Source organism: Mesoplodon mirus (genome assembly GCF_964341445.2).
Source record: "Mesoplodon mirus genome assembly, chromosome: 1".
Lineage (NCBI taxonomy): Eukaryota > Metazoa > Chordata > Mammalia > Artiodactyla > Ziphiidae > Mesoplodon > Mesoplodon mirus.
The window spans coordinates 74,186,330-74,210,236 of record NC_138976.1 but is presented as its reverse complement, the minus strand read 5'-3'; the positions used below and the strand labels follow the sequence as shown (position 1 = coordinate 74,210,236).

General features: G+C 41.5%; 1 protein-coding gene across 12 annotated transcripts in view; it reads left to right on the top strand.

Annotated features, from left to right (window-relative positions):
• SMARCA2 (SWI/SNF related BAF chromatin remodeling complex subunit ATPase 2) overlaps nucleotides 1-23,907 on the top strand; it is a 224,175-nt gene that overhangs the window by 68,826 nt on the left and 131,442 nt on the right. For all 12 annotated transcript variants that reach the window (XM_082632252.1, XM_082632254.1, XM_082632253.1 and 9 more), the window contains 6 exons: nucleotides 1,477-1,732; nucleotides 8,430-8,556; nucleotides 10,538-10,711; nucleotides 11,825-11,998; nucleotides 15,040-15,210; nucleotides 23,483-23,536. In XM_082632252.1, coding sequence (XP_082488378.1) covers nucleotides 1,477-1,732; nucleotides 8,430-8,556; nucleotides 10,538-10,711; nucleotides 11,825-11,998; nucleotides 15,040-15,210; nucleotides 23,483-23,536 — 956 coding nt within the window. The remainder of the gene's footprint in view (nucleotides 1-1,476; nucleotides 1,733-8,429; nucleotides 8,557-10,537; nucleotides 10,712-11,824; nucleotides 11,999-15,039; nucleotides 15,211-23,482; nucleotides 23,537-23,907) is intronic.

Genomic DNA, 23,907 nt, shown 5'->3' with positions numbered 1-23,907 from the left:
ATCAGAAGGTACTTAGCTGAAAAGAATCTCTTTATTATAATAGTATATCTACAGGGCGTAAAACAAAAAAAACAGAAATGCATTTTTCCCTCCAGAACTTTTCATCAGTCCTAGAACAAGGGCTACAGATTACCTCAAGAAGTCTTAACTAGCCCTAGGTCTTTGGGAAAGTTTTACCTAATTTCAGAAGGAAGTGAACAAAAGACCAACAACACTGCACACACACATGCACACAGACACATATACTCACACTCACTCTCACACACACTGTAGTTTCCTAAGCACTTTCTTCTAACTCTTCCGATTCCTCCTGTCAGAATGTTTGCTATCCTTGCATTGTCATTTAAGCCCACTTCTAACTGGTGTTTGCTGGAAATTGAATAAATGTGTCTACTTTTTCATAATGTGTGTCTTTGTATGGTGAATTATTAAGTCGCTCTGAAGTATAGAGGTGATTAGTTTTGTTACCGTTTAATAATTTTAATATTTCTCCGGAAAGATATAGAAAACACTTGGAAGAATGCCCATGAGAGGTTTTAACATCTGCTTACTGAGATTTTTTTTTTTTAATTTACTAACCCCTCTGGTAGCATCACTAATTTTATTTATAACTTTGAAGTAAGTAAAAATTCACCTAAGAGGAAAGATGGAACACTTCTTATTTTAGGTCCAGACCTAGCAATCAATTTAAACTCCTGAAGTTTAATGTGGGAAATTGCTTTAAATTAACTTAAGTGCATTTTGATAAGCTTAATGATTACGTATCCCTTTATTCTGATAACATGAGAAAAATGCTCTCTTGAATCTTAATATTTGCTAAGTTTTCTTACGTGGAATGAGCAGATTCTTTTTTCCCCCTTCACTGAATGTTTTCAGAAATATTTTCTAATATGTAGTAAAAAATTAAAGTTCCCTAGATGCACTGATGAAGCCTGAAATACAGTTTATAGGTCATTTAGGGAAAATGCGTGCCCCTTTTAGTTCACGTCAGAGGACTGGCGAGCTGCTGCCTGTACTTGTAAAGCATGGGTTCTAACAGCAGGGCTCTTCCACACTGGGATGGAGGGGGCTTGTGGTGTAGTTTGTGAAACGTGATTTTGGGACCACACCCAAATTGCATCCGACTGGTGGGTGACTCCCTTGCTTTTTCAGAACCCTGAATGCACCTGGAATTATTTTTAAAAACCCGCTGTAGACCTACACTAAAAGCTGGCTGTCCCTTCCTTAATCAGTTTATTACCTAAGAGTCATTTTTGGGCCATTTCCCTTTGGGATAGATACCAGCTTCTTTTTCCTTTCTTTTTCCCCTTTCCTTTCCCCTCCCGCCTTCCTCATTTTCCTCCCTTCCCTCCTGCTTTCTTCTCATGAGACCTTTACTTGTCCCCATCGCCGGGCTCCCAGGGGGCAGCGGGCAGGCCGGGTATGGGCACGGGGTGCCTTTCCTCCCGAGCTGCCCATGTCGCTCTTGTCCCGCAGGCCCGGGGCCGGAGCTGAGCGGCCCGAGCCCCCCACAGAAGCTGCCGGTGCCCGCGCCCAGCGGCCGGCCCTCGCCCGCACCCCCTGCAGCAGCGCCGCCGCCCGCGGCCGCCGTGCCCGGGCCCTCAGTGCCACAGCCAACCCCGGGGCAGCCCTCGCCCATCCTGCAGCTGCAGCAGAAGCAGAGCCGGATCAGCCCCATCCAGAAACCACAGGGCCTGGACCCCGTGGAGATTCTGCAGGAGCGGGAGTACAGGTAATGCACCTGCCCCGGGGGTAAGATGCTGTGTTCTGGCAGGTACCACCCAGCCTAGGGGGTCCGGTGTCTCCTGGTGTTGTGGTCATTCTTTTCTGTGGGACCAGGGAAAGGCCTAAGGGAAATTGCAGAGGCCAAGACTCAGGCTTGAGAATGATTTTAGAACAAAATCTCAAGAGAAGAGTTTCTTTGCCACTGGGGTGGGGGTGAGGACCCTCTTCTGGGGGTTCTAGGTTCCCAGGACTGTGCTTTTCACTCATTCAGTGAGAAAACTTTTATGCACCCCTATGACATGCCAAGATCAAAAGTGCAGCCCAGAGTTCCTAAAGGTCCAAGAAGGCCGTCAGCCCACACTTAGATTAGGCAGTTTCCTTCTGGTTTGTCAGTCTGTCCTTGAATGGTGACTGTAAGTGGCTTAGATGTTGAGTGTTCTGTTGGCCTAACCTTCAGGTTAATGACACATTTAGTGATACTAAAGCGGTACTTCAGTAGCACGACATCATGTCTTCTTTGATTGAGTTCATGCATTCGTTGGTCTGTGGCTTGGGCTAGCTTTTGGGCTAGGCCCTATGTAAGTGTCTTCACATGGGGTCCTTATTTAAACTCTTACTCCAAAAACTTCATTTTCACCTGATTTGGCACATTTATCTAATTCAGGGATTGGCAAACCTTTTCTGTAAAGGGCCCTAGAGTTTCTGTCGTAACTACTCAGCTCTGCCCTGATGGTGTGAAAGCAGCCGTGTTGGCTGTGTTCCAGTAAAACTTGATTTATGAGAACAGGCTATGGGCAGGGTTTGGCTCACAGGCTGTAGTTAGCAGATCCTTGATGTACATGGTTAATGTCAACCAAAAAGAGAGTCCAGTAAGTACTGAGTCAAGATAAGATGAAACGAAGATCACGGTTTTGGGAGTTAGCCAGAAAGCATGCTCTGCCACTAACTAGCTGTGTTGCCTTCCTCAAGTTACATCGCTTTTCTGTGACTCAGTTTCCTCCTGTGTTAAAAGAGGGTATTAGAGTATCTTTTGTAGGGAGAAGATAAAATGATACAAGGACTTTCTATACATATTAGCTATTATTATTATTTCCCAAGTATGATTTAAGGTAAAAGACAATTAGGGTTTAAAAATTATAGGGAACGTTAGTAAATAATGTCTAGGAGCCCTTTAAAAACATTACCTTACTCTTTATTGGAAAACACGTGACTTATCTGTTATTATATTAAAATACTAAGTTACCAGCTTTAAGAGTTATTTTGAAAGAAATCACAGTAACTTGCCATTAAACGTGTGTACCTTTTTGGATGAAGAGTATAACTTTATTCTCACTGCTATTACTAATCCTCAATTAAGAGCTTTTATGTTTCTGTTTTCAGCTTTTCACGTATCCCTAGAGAGCTAGATACCCATCATCAATTGATATTTCAGTGTTGATAGGCAGATTCTGTTGGGTGAATAATCGCAGTGTGGTATAAAAGTCAAATACTAGCACTGTGTACTCATCTGGGGCAGAAAAACTGTATTCATATGCAGTCCTTTATGTTGCTATTGAATAAAAAAGTCAAAAGTCTTTTTTTTTTTTAAGACAGTAAATGAGATAGAGGGGTATCGTTTGGTTACTCTGAAATTCTGACTTCCTAAGAGCTAATTTTTTTTCCCACCTTGCAGGTACAGAGCTAGCAGTCCCTTTGTTAAATCACGTGAACTACCCTCATAACACAGACACTATACCTAGAAATACATCCGGATTTTTTCCCCCTTATTCATCCTATGTTGTGTGTGTGTGTGTGCGTGTACATGCTTACTGACTCCTAAACCTTCTTTTTTCATTTTTACCAGAATTGTATTTGCAGGCCTTTCTTGTAATGAGCTCAGTTTAGCACTTTTTTTGAAAATGATCTTAATGGATGGTCTCCCAAAGTATTCAGTATTAATTGGTACTATTTAGCCTATTCCAGTGTGTGGAAAGCTTTTGTCCTCCACACCTGTGTCAATTAAAAAAAAAGTATCTATCAGTATCTTTTAAATTATAAGCATTGCAGAAGGTGGTGGAATGGCTATTTTTCATTTTATTATTATTACTTGATAAATGTCTCCTCTTTTGTTAAGCCGCCTGGCTTTTGAAGTGATTGATTTGGCAAGCCTGGGTTCAAAAAGTTGGTGGGTCTTTTGGCCTGAAGTTTCCCGTGGCCATCTTGAGAAGAAGCTAAGGTTTACACTGGCAGGGTTTTGTAGGGGCATCTTTTGTCTTCTTCAGTTATAGAGCAGTAGCTGGCTTCTGCCTGTATGAAGATAAATTGTCCAGCTGCAGAGATTAGTTATATTTATCCCTTAAAAAGGGTTAGATTAAGTCCCTTAGGCACTTGTAAAAGACAGCTAAAAAACTCTTTTCCTCCTGCCCCTCTTTGAGGGAACGGCTTACTTCCCTTTAGCACTGATAGGAAGAGTCCAGTGTATCTTTGTCTCCTGATTGAGGATTTGAGCAAGGTCTTTAAAAAAGTCTCTTTTATAATTTCATAAACTTGGTTTGAGCAAAAATCACCTGTCAGAAATTCTTTAACAGATGTTCGTTTCTTTGACTGTTGTAATATCACTTACCTTGTCTATGAAAATTGAAAGTAAATTGTCAGAATCTTAATTTTTTTTACTTTTAAGTCACTTGGCTGCTTTTTCTTGTTCCTCATAAAATCAGAATTTTGACAAATTGATCTTCTTTTTTCAGTAATAGCATAAATAAGTTTCTGCATATGAACACTTTGCCTCAGATCTATACAAGTTCTTCAGTTAAAAACATTTTGTTCTCATTTAAATTGGATCCTTTCTTTTAGACCATCTTTTTCTCATGATGGAACTGTACTGCTTTTCTCTGTAGTAAGTGTCAGTGACTTTTTTTTTTTTTTTTTTTTTTTTTTGGTGTTTTGGCATGCTTTTTTGGCCCTGTCAATGTGCCTAACTTCAGTTCTTCCATCTAGGATCAGAGGGTTGGTCAGAAGTGCTCCACAAATTATCATGTTAGCATGTAAATTACACAGATGTTTGCATGAGAAAGAAATATATTTCACCTTGAAAGGAGTTTATATCAGAAGAGCATCTTTGAATTATGTGAGCCCTCTTTGGTATCAAGTCAGAATTTAGTATGAAAACAGTAGTATAGCCTCCTTGCCTCAGGAAGCCAGCATAGTCCCTTACCGTGTTTTTTGTCCTGCCCTGGTCTCCATTACAGCCCTGAGAATTCCTTCTTAGAAATCACCAAGAGCCACTTCATCAGCAGAGTTGCCAAAAGTCAGTCTCCCTCTCTCGCTTTTTTAAAAAGTGTCACTCAGCTCCTGGAAGGAACAAAATGTACCAGTGTCATTTTCTGTTCAAATAACTCTCCTACAGGAATCATAAACTTCTCCTCTGGACCTGAACAAATATCTGTCGCCTTTAATGGAACTCTTTTTCTTGTCAGAACAGTAAGCCCTCTTGATTTACTGTTCAATCTGTATGAAAAACCTGAGCGACCTAATTCTGCTTCAATTTTCTGTACCCGTGAGGACCCTAAATGAGTCTCCCGCAGTTATGCAGTATTACATCTGTTGTTGTTTCGGGAAGTTTAGAATCCTGAATCTCCTTATCGGGCTACCTGCTGAATCCCACTGATGGGAAGATGAAATTGTCTGGAGAGGCACATTATTTAAAACGAAGATTTCTATTAACCACCACACACACACAGATAACATTCTCTACGTAAAAAGAAGCCCCTCCTGTACCTTTGCTACTCCCCACACACACACACCGTGTGCTGAATCGAATGCATACAATTTTACTTTGAAATCTACCCTTCCTCTTCTCCTATAGTTTGCACGTTTGCACTTTGAACTTCTTGCCTCCCTTTCATAAAAGAAAGATTCTTTTGTGCTGGGGAATCTGAAATTCACTGACAAATTACTAGGCCCTTTGGGGAAGCAGTCATTTCAGGAAGAAGTGCACCCCTCCCAACCCCTCACCCCCTCCCATGCCCAAGTCAGCCAAGGCTCCATCTACCCCACTCCGCACCTCCCCACCTCCCTACTTCTCCTCTCCGCTCTCCAACTCCCCCCCTCCTGGTTCAGTGTGATTTAGTCTCTACACGGTCAGCCCGGTTGTCCTAAGATTATTTATTTAGGCCTAGTTCCATAGTCCTTTAGATGATTAAGGAAAAAGCAGCCATTTTTCTAATGTAGCACCTGACCCACTTTGTCAAACAGAGTAAAACACAATACCAAGGGATAGTTTGAGTTCTGGGATAGTCAGATGAAAAGGGTCTGCAATAAATCTAGAACCAAGGAAGCAGAATAACCACCTCACCCTGCTGTAGTATCTAAATTTCCTTTAGCATGGCCTTAACGCTACACAAGTAAACTTATTTTGGTTTCGTTTTTTTCCCTTTAAATTATGTATTTGAGAAGAATCTGTAATAGATTTTTCTCTTAATATCCTAATTGTTAAGACCCATCACCTGTTGCTGTATTTGGGAATTTTTGGTTATGTGCGTATTTTAAGAAATTGAATTGGATCAAGAAAGTAAAGGTTTGTTTCATACAAAGAAAAATTTTAAACTGCGATGAGAATCCCATGAGTATCGATAGTAAAAGGAATGTGGAAAAAAGTTGGGAGAGTCTGAACAATTTGATCAAGAGAATAAATTGATGAAAGTTTATTGTTGTTGCTCGCACGAACACAGTTTTAGTCTGTTGCTGGTTAAACCATTTAAAAGTGCTATTGTCGGGCTTCCCTGGTGGCGCAGTGGTTGAGAGTCCGCCTGCCGATGCAGGGAACACGGGTTCGTGCCCCGGTCCGGGAGGATCCCACATGCCGCGGAGCGGCTGGGCCCGTGAGCCATGGCCGCTGAGCCTGTGCGTCCGGAGCCTGTGCCCTCAACGGGAGAGGCCACAGCAGTGAGATGCCCGCGTACCGCAAAAAAAAAAAAAAATTAAAAATAAAAAAATAAAAAAATAAATAAGATAAAATAAAATAAAATAAAATAAAAGTGCTATTGTTTGTGTTGGTATGCGTAGTTGAAAGAACACACGATAACAAGAATATTAGTAATAACACATTATGACGGTAAATCATTTAGTAAATCAGAATTCATAACACGTATATACCAAATAAAAGAGGAATCTATCAGAATATTATTGTCAATGAAGTCAATGAAAAATGATGCATGACCCTATCATTTTTAAAGTTTTGAAAAAGATGATATTTTATTTCTCTACCAAAGCAAACTACTCTTAAGTTTTTTAAAACGCTCTCATTTTGATATTTGGGCTATATGAACTATTAAGATAGTTTGCAGCATCTAAATTGCAGACGGTTTTACTTTTTCATATCAACAGACAGCATCATAAAGGTTGAAAAAAGCATAATATTAATTTTTAACAGAATCTTTATCAATGTTTATAGTTGAGTTCCAAGCGAGTTTGCAGTTAGGAAGTATATTTTAATTATCTGCAGTATCGTTGCAGTGGTGTTTGTGTCAGGCCAGTGAGGGTTCCAGCCTCGGCTCTCTCCTTTACTGGCTCTGTGAAGTCCACATGTTTCTTAATATGTCTGAACTTCAGTTTTCTCTTCAATAAAATGGTGCATTTACCTTGTAGAGGTGTGTGTGTGTGTGTGTGTGTGTGAGTGAGTGTGTGTGTGAGAGAGAGAGAGAGAGAGACAATTAAATTGTGCTTTAAATGCACCTAACTTAGTGTAGTTACTATTAGTTTAGTTTAACTTACTACCTTTTACTGTTCTTTCTTCGTCGAAATCTACTCCAAGATAGTTTTGCCCCAAATTCGGGGGAGGTCATTCTAAAAATAGATTTAGATGGCATGTAATTATTTGTAAGAGTAGGATCCAGGTGAACCCTAAAGCCAGTTTCTATGACTACCAGTAATAGTATCCCAAATGAATAAAGTAGCAAGTCTTTTATTTTCTATTCTGCCACTATTGTGAGGAAGTACCTATAGTTCTATTGTTTGATGATGCCCAGAATGAGACTCCCTGACAGTCCTTTTCTGGAAACTTTTAGTTTTTAAAAGCTGTTTACTATCTACTGCTGCTCCAAACCTGATTTTTAAAAGTGCCTAATTTGCCTTTTCTTTTCTCAAGCAAGCACTGTTTGCAGAGGAAAGGGTTGTGGCCAGTAGCACGCTCTCTCTCTCTCTGAATGTGTTGGGTTGGCTGGTTTCTGTGACCTCAGCACCTAAAACTGCTCTTGTTCACTCAGCTTTACTGGCTGTCATCGTCAGCATCTTGGCAAGGAGGGCAAATGGCCCCGTTGCCTTAGGACAGAACTAGAAGTTAGAAAGAGAACTCCGTTGTCTCAGCTCTGCACTCTGGCTGGCCAGGCGTTCGGGAGCAAGTCACATTTTCCCGTCTCATTTTCTCTCTCTCTTTGGAGGGAGCCATGGGGCTTGACTTTCCTCCTAGATGTATTCTGAGCCTTCCTTCCTGGCTGTTAGAGAGAGGCTGTGAAGAAGGCCAAAGTGTTAAGTAATATAGCACCTGTCTGCATTAATGCAAAGGTAGCTTTTCTCTGTTTAACATCAGATAATCTAGTTGGGTATCAGAAATCGGCCGTCAGTATCTGGAAGGTGAACTTAAACCTAAGGTTGTTGTCTATCATTTAAGACCAGACTGTAATGTATATTTCCACTTTCCCCCTCCCCCATTTTATTATCTCCGTTAGACTTCAGGCTCGCATAGCCCATAGGATACAGGAACTGGAAAATCTCCCTGGCTCTTTGCCACCAGATTTACGAACCAAAGCAACCGTGGAACTGAAAGCACTTCGGTTACTCAATTTCCAGCGTCAGGTAATACCTTTTCCCCAGCACATCTGAGGTGCAGGAAATAAATATAATTGTTCCAGAGTGTGATCTGTGTGTTTCCTTAAGTCGTTCAATATTGTTATAAAGATATAACCTTAGTAAAAGACTGTATCTTTTCGACCAGCAGCACAGAGCTAAAAGTAATGAAGACTAACTGCTTATTATTCTAGTTTTCTCTTCTGTACATCAGAGACATTTTTTTCTTCCATATTATGGTTTCCAAAGTCAGAGTTACAGCATTTTGTTACTGTAGATGAAACCTTGAGAATAGATGGGATAGCTCATGTTTGCCTTTATGGTTTCAAAGAAAAACAGGAAGGTGATAGATCAGAGCTTCTTTGTAAAGAGAAATGTAAAATCCTAGCCGTGACCATGAAAATCATTTTAACAAATACGAAAGCCACTCAACTAAATTAATAGCTCATTGTTTATAGAAATACATAAAACTGGTGTGTAACTGTTGATTATTCGTCAACACGTACTTTTGGAGCATTTCATCACATCAGACCCCCATATTTGACTTACCAGTGAATTAGTATCTATTGTTCTTGCTATGGTCTTAGTAGTCACTGATTAAGAAAGGCTAGCATAGCAATCTCTTTTATAATTGCTAAATCAGTAGGAGACTAGTGGAATGAAGTAGAGCTAATTTTTACTTTGGCGAGTTTTGCCTTCTGGACCCCAAAGCTTCAGGTCTCCTGGTCGTCACACAGCGGCATTTAGCCAAAGGGGAAAAGGAATGCTTCCTCGCCAGTCAGACGGGCTTGTTTGGTGAAGGTCTCGGGGCATGCAGGATGAATAATTAATGACTGAAAGTAGTTTGGAAGTACTGAATTACATGACTTGGTCTATTGGAGGATGTGAGTAAAATCACAAGGCCAACCCTCTTGCTATTGTCATATGAACTTGGAAATACGTTTTGCCTTGTTGGTTATAATATCACAAGAGGGGCATCGTGGTGGCTGGCAGCTACTTGACCGTAGGTTTGTGAGAGTAGATTAGCTTAAATTAAAAACAAAAAAAGAAAGGAAAGAGAAAAAAAAGGAAAAACTTTCTTTGCTCCATTTGCTTCTTTCTTACAGGTAACTTCATAAAATGCCTTGATAAGCCGTTTAATAAAATTTTGTTAAATGAGTATTTTCGGGAATAAGATTAGATTCAAATTAGCTTCACTATGCTGGATTCTGATTGGTTTCTGATTTTTGCTTCATATTATTGAAAAATCTGTTATCTGTGAAGTTTTCCAATAAAATTAGCTGTAATAGATGCTGATTTCAGATACAGTCGAATTGCTATTTCAGTGCATGTTTCCACCCCCCACCTTTTACCACCACGTAACATACAATATGAATGAAATACTGTATTTCTGATCTAAAAGAAGTCCATAATACAGTAAAAAAAAAAAATTAAGTATCTTGCAAAGAATATCATTATTAGGAGTGGGAGGAAGCCCAAACTAGTATTTCCTGTCTTTTACATGAGATGATGAATTAGCACTGTTTGCATATCTGCAGCTACTTCACATGAGCAGGAAGTAATTCTTCTATTCTTTTTTGCCCAGCATTGTTCACATTAATCCTTAAGCGCAAAGAGAAAGTTAGCATGGCACTTAAAATGAAGTAAAAAAATGTAAAAAGCTTATTAACTAATTAATATCATTAGGATAATTAAATAGAGTGAATCAATTTATTTAAAAGCCAAGACATCCTCTACTCACTTATTTATTTTCTTTACTGTTAACAGTGCCGTACTTGCTTCCTCTCTGAATTTTTTGGAAAGAAAACTTAGAGCATCTTTGAAAATACCATGCACATTCAGCATGATGTAGTCCCTTTGTTTACTAAAAGGCCAGCTGTGATGGAGAAACTCAGGGAGTCACCATTCGGCTCCACTAAATGGAGGGCAGGGGACGACGGGGGTCTGGCCTCCGTTTGGGGAGTTGTTCTAACTGCTCCCCTCTTGACAGCTGAGACAGGAGGTAGTGGCCTGCATGCGACGGGACACGACCCTGGAGACGGCCCTCAACTCCAAAGCATACAAACGGAGCAAGCGCCAGACCCTGAGGGAAGCCCGCATGACGGAGAAGCTGGAGAAGCAGCAGAAGATCGAGCAGGAGAGGAAGCGTCGGCAGAAGCACCAGGTACTTGGGCCTGGGCTCTGGGTGCCCCGCCGTTGACAGAGGTGCTAACCAAGAAACTGGGCGGAGTCAGAACCACTGAAAAATGGACAACTGCGGGCAGTGGGGACATCACAGAAAGGATCCTGGGAGCTTACGTAGTCCAACCACACCCTGTCATAGATGAGGAAACCTAGGCCCAGCCAGAGTGGTAGGTGACCTCCGCAAGGACACGCGAACGGTCAGTACAGGATAAGGGGGTGGGGGGGACCCTGCTTCCTGAATTCCAATCAGGTGTCATATTCATAACCCCATGGGATGCTGCTGACTGGGTAGGCACAGGCGGGTTTCCTAGAACAAAGTCCTGGGGAAGAGGGAACTTGGAAAGAAGAGGGCAAACAGTTATTTTTATCACAGATATAAATATAGTATCCTGGGCTTTTCAAGGGCCCAGTTGAAGGTTTCACAGGGGCAGATATTTTAAAACATTCCTTTCTAGGGATTTGGAAATATTTTGATGTAGGATGTGATCTCGTGTTGTAATCCTGTGAATTTTATTTGTTTTTCTATGCTTAATTTAGTGCCTTGATTAAGTCTTGTTTTGAAAAGTGTTGGACTTAAGTGTAAATAAGGTTCTAAGTTTCCCCTTCTTTATTTAAAAAGTGGATACAAAAGATGTATGGCAATTTTAGCTTCCTATAAAACTTTTTTTGAGGGACAATTCTAAGGTATTTAAGTGAGAGCAGAAGAAACACTACTTTTGTAACACGCTTCTCAGTGGAAACACCCATCTCCCTGAGGTTTATCTGGGAGTGATTTGCTTTAAATTTATCATCACTGTTTTGTAGGTCTCTCTCAACCTTTGATCTTTCCATTTTCATGTGGCCACACCCTCCAGGCCGGGGAGGCTTCTCTTCCACCGGCTGGCACCAAAACAAACTTTGAGAGGTCATCTTTCCCACCACCACATAGCCCACACCTCAGCTATGGAGACACACCAGGGCACCTGTCCTAAAATAGGTTCTAGTCCCCCATGGCTGTTCAATACACAGAGTTTCCCTGGACTATGATGAAACCTCAAATGACGTTGGGAACTGAATTTTAAGCCTTCTCTTCTCCCCGCTTTGGATCCCTTAGGAATACCTGAACAGTATTTTGCAACATGCAAAAGATTTTAAGGAGTACCATCGGTCTGTGGCCGGGAAGATCCAGAAGCTTTCCAAAGCAGTGGCCACTTGGCACGCCAACACTGAAAGGGAGCAGAAGAAGGAGACCGAGCGGATCGAAAAGGAGAGAATGCGGAGATTGATGGTAAGGGGCCTGCCTACAGGAACCCAGGAACATGCTCCCCTCACAGCCATCTGCGCTGAGAATGTTAAACATGCTGTGGTAGAAGGAGAGAGTAAAAGCTGCTTATCAAATATACTAATCCATTCCTTTGAACTTCACAGGGATGGAGTAAAAATATCGTCCCTTTCCTAGACAGTGCAGTGCCACAAATCTAGGGCTACCACTGATGAGTATAGTGTTTCCATGTCCTAGGGTGGCACTGTTATTCAGATGATAGCTTTTTTTTTTTTGCGCGCGCGCAGGCCTCTCACTGTTATGGCCTCTCCCGCTGCGGAGCACAGGCTCTGGACGCGCAGGCCCAGCGGCCATGGCTCACAGGCCCAGCCGCTGCGCGGCATGTGGGATCTTCCCGGACCGGGGCACGAACCCGTGTCCCCTGCATCGGCAGGCGGACTCTCAGCCACTGCGCCACCAGGGAAGCCCCAGATGATAGCTTTTTACATAAAGGCAGGTACTATATTTTGCAGGAGTTTTGATCACCAGACCTGGAAGGATGGAAACGGCAGTTCTTTTTAAAGCATTGCCTCTTTGAGACTAATGACACAAGTCGTTTTGAATGAATATCTCATGAAGTTGTGTCTTGGAATCTAAGAAATTCTCTTTTTTTGAAGCTGCTGGTGCTTCAAAATTCTGGCAGAAATTTTTCTCTAACAGTTTAAAAAGTGGTTTTTAGGTTAATTTTGAAATGTTGCTTTTTTGATTATAGCCGTGTTATTGTCAAAGGCTATTCATGGGTCATTTCCACTGTTACTTTTTTTTTTTTTTTTTTTTTCGGTATGCGGGCCTCTCACTGTTGTGGCCTCTCCCGTTGCGGAGCACAGGCTCCGGATGCGCAGGCTCAGCGGCCATGGCTCACGGGCCCAGCCGCTCCGCGGCATATGGGATCCTCCCAGACCGGGGCACGAACCCGTATCCCCTGCATCGGCAGGCGGACTCTCAACCACTGCGCCACCAGGGAGGCCCTCCACTGTTACTTTTTAATGGATATATAAACACAGAAGGAATTGGTTTATATCACTGGCCTGCGTATTTGAGTTTATTGGCCATTTACTTTTGGAATCGGACCTCAGAGCACACCGTGGATTTTAGAAAAGCGTGTGTAACGTATACTGATAGGAGACCTGCAAATTCTATCTGGGATGTAATGCCTGGGTATTGGATGAAGATAAAATCATTAGCCTCAACCCATAATTATGTCCCTGGAAAATTCCAAATGACATAGTCTTCCTGGCTGCTATGACAGTCTGCGTTTTTTTGTCATTAATTTTTTTGGATTTCGGAGAGTGAACACCATATTTTAAAAGGCTCTGTGTCCGGGGTCTACTAAATCTTACCACCTTCTCCTGCCTCCCTCTCGTTTTTTGGGAGGGAGGGGACCAAGAGATGGCTAACTAGCTGGGGAGACCATTTTATAGTATTTGAGCAGGGAGCAGTCAAATTTGTCTGATTCAACTGAAGTGAAACTATATTAGAACTTCAGTAACAGATTGGCTTGACACTAATGATTAGGCATTTGCAAATCGTTAATTTTCGCAATTAAATGATGGAATATACAGATAACAGAGACACTGAAGTTTTTTTTTTATCATGCTTTCTTCAAGTGAGATCAACCATAACCAAAAGCAATCACAGTTATAATAGCATTTGAGGTTCATGCTCATCCATGGGGCAAGACAGCAGCCAGACGGAGTGATGAGGCTGCTGTTACTCGGGCAAATGCTGGACGGACACCCCTGGACTGAAAAACCTAAGCTTCTCTGTAAGGAGCTGCCTCTTAAAGATTTTGCAGCGTGTTCCTTTTATCCTGCATCATGTGAGAAAGATATTTTTGAGATGTCCTTTTATTGGGATGTATAAAAAGATTTCTCTGGAAATGACCCAGAGTGCACCAGTTTTTATTCCATTTAACCTCCTAATATTGCTTAACAGGAGGTAGAAGTGGGAAGTACTGTGTCTGTTTTATGGCTCAGCCCTGTCAGGCTTCAGGTGCTAATGACTTGTCTCCAGTCACCTGGGCCCATGATGCAGTACTGACCTGTGACCAAAATCCCTCCCAATCAACCCCATTTTTTATAAGTTCATTTATTTATTTATTTTTGGCTGCATTGGGTCTTCGTGGCTGAGCGCGGGCTTTCTCTAGTTGCGGTGAGTGGGGGCTACTCTTCGTTGCGGTGCCCGGGCTTCTCATTGCGGTGGCTTCTCTTGTTGTGGAGCACGGGCTCTAGGCGCGCGGGCTTCAGTAGTTGAGGCACACGGGCTAAGTTGCTCCGCGGCATGTGGGATCTTCCCAGACCAGGGCTCGAACCAGTGTCCCCTGCGGTGGCAGGTGGATTCTTAACCACTGCGCCACCAGGGAAGTCCTTGTAATGCTTTTAAGTATAAGAAGTTATTTGAAAAAAAAAAGAAATAGAAGTTATTTGTTCAAAACCTAATTCAGTTCCTTGCCTCTAGAAGTACTTATTGAAATATTTATGAATGAAAAGCAATTATGTCTGGAATTTGCTTCAGGACAATCCAGTTTGGGATTGCAGGGAGGAGGTGGGGGAAGGGCTGCAGCGAAACAAACGGGAGTCATGGGGAGTTAATTTTTATTGCTTGGTGTTGGTTATATGAGAGATTATACTACCTTCTCTACTTTTGATTATATTTGACACTTTCCAAAATATAAAGTTAAGAATAAGTTTCAGATGTTGAATCCTCAAATTTTAACACTTTTTGCGCAGTTAAAGAAACACAAAAGAATGAAAAGTTGGATCAGAGTGCTTGATCACACCACATAAATAGTTATGTGTGTTGACCTTGCCGTGAACTCTGGTGTCCCGGGACGTAGGCATCGTACCTCCGTGTGTTCCCCAGTCCCAGACAGGGTGCGAGAACTCGGGCGGCTGGAATCATTCAGTTTGCTGCGCGGACCCCCGAAGTTCAGACCATCAAGGGGAGGGAAAAAGGTGTCATCTGCAAACTTTTATTATGTTCTGATCACGCTCTTCTTTCCTTAATAGGCTGAAGATGAAGAGGGCTATAGAAAACTGATCGATCAAAAGAAAGATAGGCGTTTAGCGTACCTTTTGCAGCAGACCGATGAGTATGTGGCCAACTTGACTAACCTGGTGTGGGAGCACAAGCAAGCCCAGGCGGCCAAAGAGAAGAAGAAGAGGAGGAGGAAGAGGAAGGTGAGCACCTGAGTGGCTGTGGCTGAGCTGGGGAACGTGTGGTCGCCGACCAGTTTTAGGCACATCTTGCCCTTTAATGAATACTTCCTACTACACTAATGGGAGACTTAGATGATTATATTGCAAACGTTGCTGATATACATGGGTTGATGTACTAGGTGTACTAGGCAACATTTTGGAGATGGCGGCACGAGGGACAGGATGTATATTTGGTTCGTATTTCCGCTGTTTCACACAGCATTCGGAAACTAAGTACACACGGTCGGTAGAAAAAGGAAAACCATGGACACAAAGAAATGTTTGCTCAAGTGCCATGCCAGCGAGGCAGGGGACTGCTGAGTTAAGAAACTGGAGTGAAAATGAAGGCGAAAATGCTGTGTTCAGATTGAAAGGAGCCAGAGGAAGATGGCAGAGATAGCTTTGGGATACTTTTAGAACATATTTCAGCCTGTTTCTTTGGACAGACAGCGATGCCAAGATTGTTGGCTCAGTTCAGCTGCCCCGGTTTTACACTAAGGTAAATGTGCAAGTCAGGGTTTTAGGCCATTACAGAAAACAGTAGATAGTCTTATGTAAAATAATCCAATTTATCATGAGAAACGAAGGGTAAGATTTAGAATCTCTACTCTGCAGATACTATATCTCAATTCAAGGGTAACCTGCTTCCCTTTGAAGACCTGTAAATATAGAGCCTCTTTGAAGCTTAAGTAGTCTGCTAATATAGTTCTCGGTGGATATTTTGTTTTCACGGTCAATTCTGATTGGCCGAGGTATAAACATCAACAGGAAGTCTTCGTTAGAATTGTGAAGATTGAGGATTGGTAGCATTTAATCATTTCTTTTCTGCACTGAATAATTGAACAAAATGTTTTTCAAAAAATAATTAATTTCATGGCTCCTGAATTCTCATACCTGTTTCAGAATTAAGGAGGAGGAATAAGTGATTGAAAAGGCGCCTTCTGCACCTGATTTCTTTAGCATAAGATAGCTTCCCTTAATTGTGAAGGTGAGCAAGGGATGAGTCAGGGCTTGCATTTCGACATTTCTTTGGTGAGGAATACCTCATTTTCTTGTCAAGGTCGCGTTATAGACTTTGCAAAATTCCAGCTCCCAATTTCTGACTTAAAGTTGGCACACGGCAAGCAGATAACAATTGTCATATTCCATAGGTGGACCCCATGAAACGGCCATTTTAGTTTTTCCTGATCCTGAGGCATATTTTGCAGAGACTGTCACAAAAAGGTCACTGTTAGTGTTTTTAGTACTACCGTTCGTAGTCTGTGTTTCTTTGTGATTAAAAGCTAATGGCTCAGATATGAGCTTCTGGCTTTTAATTAATGGACTGCTGCAATAGTATTGGACTGTTATATCATCACAGGCAAAGAAAGATACATAATTGAGTTGTAATGATTATGCCTTTGTTTTTGTTTTTTTTTTTTTCTTTTTGCGGTACGCGGGCCTCTCACTGCCATGGCCTCGCCCGTTGCGGAGCACAGGCTCCGGATGCTCAGGCCCAGCGGCCATGGCTCACGGGCCCAGCCGCTCCGCGGCATATGGGATCCTCCCAGACCGGGGCACGAACCCGTATCCCCTGCATCGGCAGGCGGACTCTCAACCACTGCGCCGCCAGGGAGGCCCTATGCCTTTGTTTTTATGTTAATCTGTACAGAGCAGGAACCTGTCAGTATTTTTCATGATGCTGCCAACACTGCATCATCTGTAGGTTGACTCTCTGCCTCCAAACTCCTGCTTTCAGGTTTGCTAATAGCACTTATTCTTTCTGTTTCATGTATTTGCTCTGCAAATCTTAACTGAACACTTACTATGATCTAGGCAGGATGCTAGATGCTGGGGGAGAGAGAGTGCAAGTGGTGAGGAAAAGCACTCTTGCCCTCTTAATTAATTAGAGAGAGAGACAGACGTTAATCAAATGTGCACCCAGGTATATAATTATAAACTGTAATGAATGCTGTGAAGGAAGGCGGGGAGTAAAACTGGGGCCTGGTTTCCTGGCAAACGAATAACAGGTACCCAAGCGACTCCAGTCTGCCTGGTGGCTGTCTCTGGGCATCTTCCGCTGATGAGCTCACATGATGGAATGTGCAGAATTATTAGTTTATTAGCAGCCCTCTCCCTCTTCCCTGGCATGCTCTCAGGATGCCTCGCATCTGAGCTCCCCCTGCCCTCAGCAGGACCAAGGAGATCAGGCCATATTTCCTTCCTGGGCCATCTTGCTGGGAGACCTTGGATAAAGAAAGGACAAAAAGAAACTGGGCTCTTTCCTAGACCTTCCTGAAAACTGTCTCACGGGGTTTTAAGACTTAGTTCAGAGTGAGTTACCCAATTTTAGATGTACCTTAATTCAAGTGCAAAGAAAATGGATGCTTTCAAAAGCTGATTATTTGACACTCTGGATTACCTGGAGTTCTTCTTCCCTCCATTAGAGTGAATGATTGAGAATTGTTTGTTCCAGCTTCTCTGTCAGGGAGGGAACCTGCATGTGGACACTTAAAGATTCTGTGCTGTCCGTTTCAGCATTTCCCATAGAAGTGAATATCATGCTGTACCTATCTGCAGGTTTTGTTTTGCTTTTTTTTCTAATTAAGTAAGGCATTCCTAAATCTTTGTTTTGAGAAAGCTTCTTTACTCAGTGAACTAATACCATTGAACTGGTGGCAACACTTGTAGGACAAGATACAAGGAACTTCAGGAACTGTGCCGTCAAAGATAAGTATGGTGGACCTTGCAGTTTAATTGGAAAAGGGCTACTTTTTTACTCAGTGTTAAACTAGCGTATCATTGTTTTAAGGAATTGCCGTGGTGTAACAGAGAAGGCCTTTTTCTTTCTTGGGGAGTTGATCAGGTTTACTTGGTGTTAGTGAATAATAGAGTGGGTTTCCTTTAACCTCTCAGGACCTTGCTTAGTTTTTCTCCTCTCACCATTAGAGCCGCTTCTATGAAGTATACATTTATAAATCATTCTGAAACTTCTCGATCTCTACCTGGCCTTCCATTAATGTCCTCGAAGTGGAAGAAAAAGAAATAAGCTCTATGTATCTACTTAAGTGTTAGAGGAGGAATAATTTTTCAAGTATTGAAATATCTGATTAGGTGACAGCGGTCCCTGCAGTGTGACAAGGCGAATACACTGTTCTGGGTACTTAGCATGACCTGGAGGTCTCCGTCCCCTGCCATGCGAGTTCTCTTATATCTACTGGGGGACTCCAGGTTGAAATGGCATTGTATACAAATAGGATTGAACGTGCTAACTTACGAAATTGGACTACTGTCTAAAGCACATTGGTACGCAATCTCTTACATTCATAACTGCATAAGAAAACATAGAACACTAATTTGCTGTTATTCCCTTGTAGGATATTTCATTAAGAGATCTATTACCCAGTGCTTCAGTCTCTTGATCTGTAAGAAGGTGATAGGAACAGGACCTGTAGCCTAGATTTGTTGTGAGGATCACATAGGAAAGTTTATCTAAAGCACTTAGAACGCTCCCTGGGACATAGTAAGTGCTCAGTAAATATTAGTTATTTTCTCAATCAATTCTGTGGTATAGATGTAGGATCATGATTGTTGAAATGTGGTTATAGGTTTTTCTGAAAGTAAAATCTTCTTTTTCCCCTTACTGTATGTTCTCTGTGGTGTTGAGAAAATAAATGGCCACCATTTTTTTCTAGGTGAGGATCAATTAGATATTATCAGGTAGAATGTCTTTTAGGACAACGACAGGCTCCTTGGCTGTGGAGGCCTGCAGTGGGAAATGAGGATTTCTTATTTTTGGCAGACTCTGCTTCCCTCTTCCTCCTCAGATCCTACAAAGAGAATTTTCTAATTATTTGGCCTGTAATATCCAAACAATAAGGTATATCTTACAGAGTTTTAGGGTATGTCTTTCCTTAAGCTGTGGTTGGGAGCCCATGCCAGCCCCCTAGCCCACACACCTACTGCTGAAAAGTCTGGTCATTTAAGAGGTTCAGCTTCCCCAGCTATTGACTTCAGGCAAAAAATAAAGTATAAAGTATTTAATCCCCTTCCCCCAAATCTTTCACTGGGGAGTATACCAACAGAACTACACCCTTGGTACTTATTGTGACATTTCTTGGAAACCCATGATGCTAATGAGAACATAGAGAATCCATGGGGGAGTGCTGTGTCAAATGTCTTTTTCATCATGGTCTTTCTTTCTGAAACTTACTCTATTCTCTTTTTGTCTCATCAAGCACTGTTATTCGTGAATCTGTGACGCTTTGGAGGGGGGACCTTTCTGGCATAGTGTATTGATCAATATAGTGATAGGAAATATGTTTTTCTTTTTCTTTTAGATCGCCAACAATTAGAGAAAATCCCCTTGGTATAATTTTCAGTGAAAAGAGCATCAAATGCAAAGTAGTAATGTTACTGAGGCATTTATTTTAAATTTGAGTTACTCTCCAGTCCTTCTCAATTCTTTTATCTCTTTTCCCCAAAGATGATTAGCGTATTGCAGTTTTCCTCCACAAGGAGATTTTTGTAGGTGAAAGAAAGGTTCTAAGGCAATTCTGGGCATTTGAGTGTAGTGACTATTGTAAAGGTAGGTGAACACAATGCCATGATGGTTAGATTTATTTGATAAGTTCAGTGTCAAAATGGGTGAAACCAGAAATTTGGATCAAAGTCCAGCTTAACTGGATTGACCAGTTACTTGAGTCAAAATGTTGGAATTGGTTTTCTCTGCAAGGCACAACTTAAGTAATGTGCAATTGCCTGTTAATTTGATATTCTTGGTTATTTTTTTATTGCCTGATCACCTATCTTAATGCTCACAGGTCCTCTTAAGTGACAGTAAAAATAACCCAAGTGGTTTCTGAAAATCTTAGGTTTCCCTCAAAGCAGAGTGAGTCTTTAAGATGCCAACATATTTGAATGAAGTTTCAGCATATTATAACAACACCTGCTGGGGGATAAACTGTGTTCACTTTATCATATAGATTGTAAAATATTTGGTACAAAGCTGTTTTCTTTACAGAGTGAGGCTGTTTGTGTCCTATGTTGTGGTATTCTGCATAAAGTACCCCAGTGAGGCCCATTTTCTTGAATTCAGCTTCCACAATGTTTTCATGTTTGGGGGTTCCTTTTCCTCCTCACCGTGTTGTTGATTATTTTATACAGCCTCTGCAAGGAAAATGGATAGCTGTGCACATAGCTTTGTTCATGAACATTCCAAAAGGAAGGATATGAATTGACATTGGCCTTAACTGGGAAGCCAAATTGTCTTTCGTTAGAAGTAATTTGCTTCACATCCGATTCCATAATTACATTCCTCCCTCCCCCCCACGAGGGTAATTAGTTCTCAACTTTTTGTGGATAGGAAGAAGCCAGTACAGAGTTCCTTATTCCTGATTAGTGGATGAACTGCAGTCGGTTTTGTTTTTTTTGTGTTTGTTTTAATCAGTGGAAATAAGCTCAGGCATCAGCCGGCAACATTGATAGGATGTGTTTGCAGTCACGTGCTACAGATTCACTGTATATGAAACTCTCTCAGGCAGCCGTGGCCACATCAGCTGCAGGCCATCCCACCAGGTGCTCAGAGTCTGTCCCAGGCTACTCCAGTATCGTAGTACCGGTCACAGCCTGTTTGGAGTTGATCTTGAGCAGCACACAAAGGGAATTTTGGCAGGGGAAGAGAATTGAGGGTTAAGCACTAGTTTGATGTGAGAATATGGATTTCTGAAAGCATACCAACCAGAGATTGTCCCCAAACTGGAGGAATTCAAAGCATGATGGGAGAACTTGACACCTCTTGCTGTAGAGTAGACTGCCATCTGGCTTCCACCTCCTAGAATAACATAGCCGAACTGGGTATAAGTACAGGGCACGCAAGGGAAGTCTCATAGAGCACCAGTTCAGTGAGGAACGCGTGTGTGTGCACTTAACTCTTTTATGACTTGCACATATATTGTCACCTAATTAAAATAATGTTAACTGATTGCATGTATGCTAAGTGGAAAGTGTTGTTCTTGGTGCATTCATTCATTCATCCTTCAAATATTTATTTAGTGCCTTTTAAGTGCCAGGACCCCTTGTAGATTTGGGAATACATGAGTGAACAAAACAGACAGAAATCCCTGACTTCGTAACCTTATGAAGCAGTTTTCAGACAGTGCTATAGCCAGTTTTATATAGACATAAAAGAATAGCCCTCGGACTATCATTGATTCTTTTACATTGTGGAAATTGACACTCTCAGTGGATATTACATGTAACATTGGATTGTACATATTGAAATAGTGATCCAGTCCTGCAGCAGCCCTATGAGGTAGGGACCACTACTGTCCCTATTTTACAGAAGAGGGAACCAAGACACAGAGACTTGCTCGAGATCACACAACTAAGTACTCTTGCACTTAGTGACAGAGCTGGCATTCAAACGCAGTTCATCTAATTCCAGAGCCAACTTTCTTAAGTCTGATAGTACATTGCTTCTCAAATTTGATACCAGATAGAAATTTAAAAATTAGTTTAGAGGAATTTAAGTAATGGAAAGGCCTGATTATGAGGCAGTTTTTAGATAGCACCCTATCTAGTCTACAGCATATTCACAGAAGAGTATTCTTTAGAATAGTTTTGATTCTGTTATTTATGGTCCTTCAAGCTTTTTAATGTACTATTCATTGAAACAGTGATCCAGTTCCACTAGCTAGATATTGGAAATTGGCTTATTCATGGTCTCATCTGATTTTCTTTGTTGGCCAAATTTGTAGCTAATTTCTGATTTGTATGGAAAGAATGGTGGGATTAATTGACTTTCTCCCATTAATTAAAAGAGTTGCCTGAATATAGTGCCTGAGAATTCCAAAAATGAGATCTTCAGGGAGGCTGGTAGCAGGGATGGTCCCTTTTCTGAGCCTTTCTGCCATTGTTCTCTGGATCCCTAGCCCAGACATAGGGATGCTTTTCCATGATGGTCATTTCTTTTGAGCTTGTAAATATTTTCAGTTTGGGGTGGCATAAATAGAAAATTAAATTCTTGGGAAATCATAACCAAGGAGAGCATTTCATTTCCTACTCTTTGGTAGAAGTGCTACATTTTTTTATGCCTTGTGCTTTGGCATACTTATATACGTGTATTTTTTGCAAGAAAATTATCAAGCAACTTTAAAATTTCAGACATTTACGGGAACTGCCCTTCCTCAGTATGGACAAAAGGCTGGATTTTCACCACTAAACGTTTTCTGTAAAAGCTGTTTTGTCAAGAGACAACTGAGTTGTTTTCATGGGAAGCAAAAATGTATTACACAGTCAATGCCTTAAGTAAACAAAGTGGAGTTAATATTGATTCTGTATCATTATGTATATTTTTAATTAACTAAAGAGCCCAGGGGAGGAAAGCTCATTTTCTTAAATGTCTTGATAAAGGAAATGACTAAAGTTTGTTTGTTTTTCTTCTAATGACACCACACAGAATACCTTTAAAATAAGGATTCTGTAAAGGTGATGTTAAGGATTTCACTTGTCGAAGAGGTCGTTATAAATGTGAGAAATTTTAGACTATTTTGTCTTGCAGATGAGGCTCTCTCTGTCTCTCTCGGGTATGTACAAAATGTGACATAATCCTAGCTTTTCATTTAGGCTGCCTTTGAGGCACATAAAGGTTAATGGGCTAAGATATTGGAATATTTAAGAAATGGAAGATGACAGAATTTTTCATGAGATCACAGTATCTGCATCAAATTTCCCCATATACCCACTGTGGAAATACTGTATATTATGAAAGCCAATTAGGTAGAATGATAAAAATTCAGAGAACTCACAGAATTTTGTATGATTTTGTATTTTTATAACCCAGGAACGGTTCAGAATTCATTCTTGAGGGGACATTTTTAGAAAACTTGCTAAGGGAATGGGAAAATTGAGCTGATTACGTCAGGATTTGTCTTCATAGTGCCAGACACAAGGACATTTGGGGTTCTGACCTCTGTCCCGATGCTGCCACATCTTGAGCTGTTGGGGTCCGGGAAGACACAGTCCACCCATCTCTAGTGGGCCAGGCCTGAGTCACACCTGGCTTTCACTGCCTCGCTGCAAGTTGCCAATAAAGTACACAGTTTGTGTTGTCTCAGAGAGTGAAGAGAAACACAAAGAAAAGGCATTAATTCCTAAGCTTTGTTGGATGATGATAAGCAGTAATGAATTACTGTTTTATACCACCAGGTAGCCATGAGGTCCTTCCTGTACCCACTTTCTTGGTTTACACGTAACATTTGACATTGTTTTGCAGAAGGCTGAAGAGAACGCGGAGCGGGAGGAGTCTGCCCTGGGACCAGATGGAGAGGTAAGGGATTTTGCATCCATTTCTGCTGTGTTCTGTTGAATGATACCCTGCCATACCTTGCTGCACCATTCTCTGTGTATACTGCTTTTATTTTGTACTCTGCTATTCATTTTTTTAACATCTTTATTGGAGTATAATTGCTTTACAATGGTGTATTAGTTTCTGCTTTACAACAAAGTGAATCAGCTATACATATACATAATATCCCCATATCTCCTCCCTCTTGCATCTCCCTCCCACCCTCCCTATCCCACCCCTCTAGGTGGTCACAAAGCACCGAGCTGATCTCCCTGTGCTATGTGGCTGCTTCCCACTAGCTATCTGTTTTACATTTGGTAGTGTATATATGTCCATGCCACTCTCTCACTTCG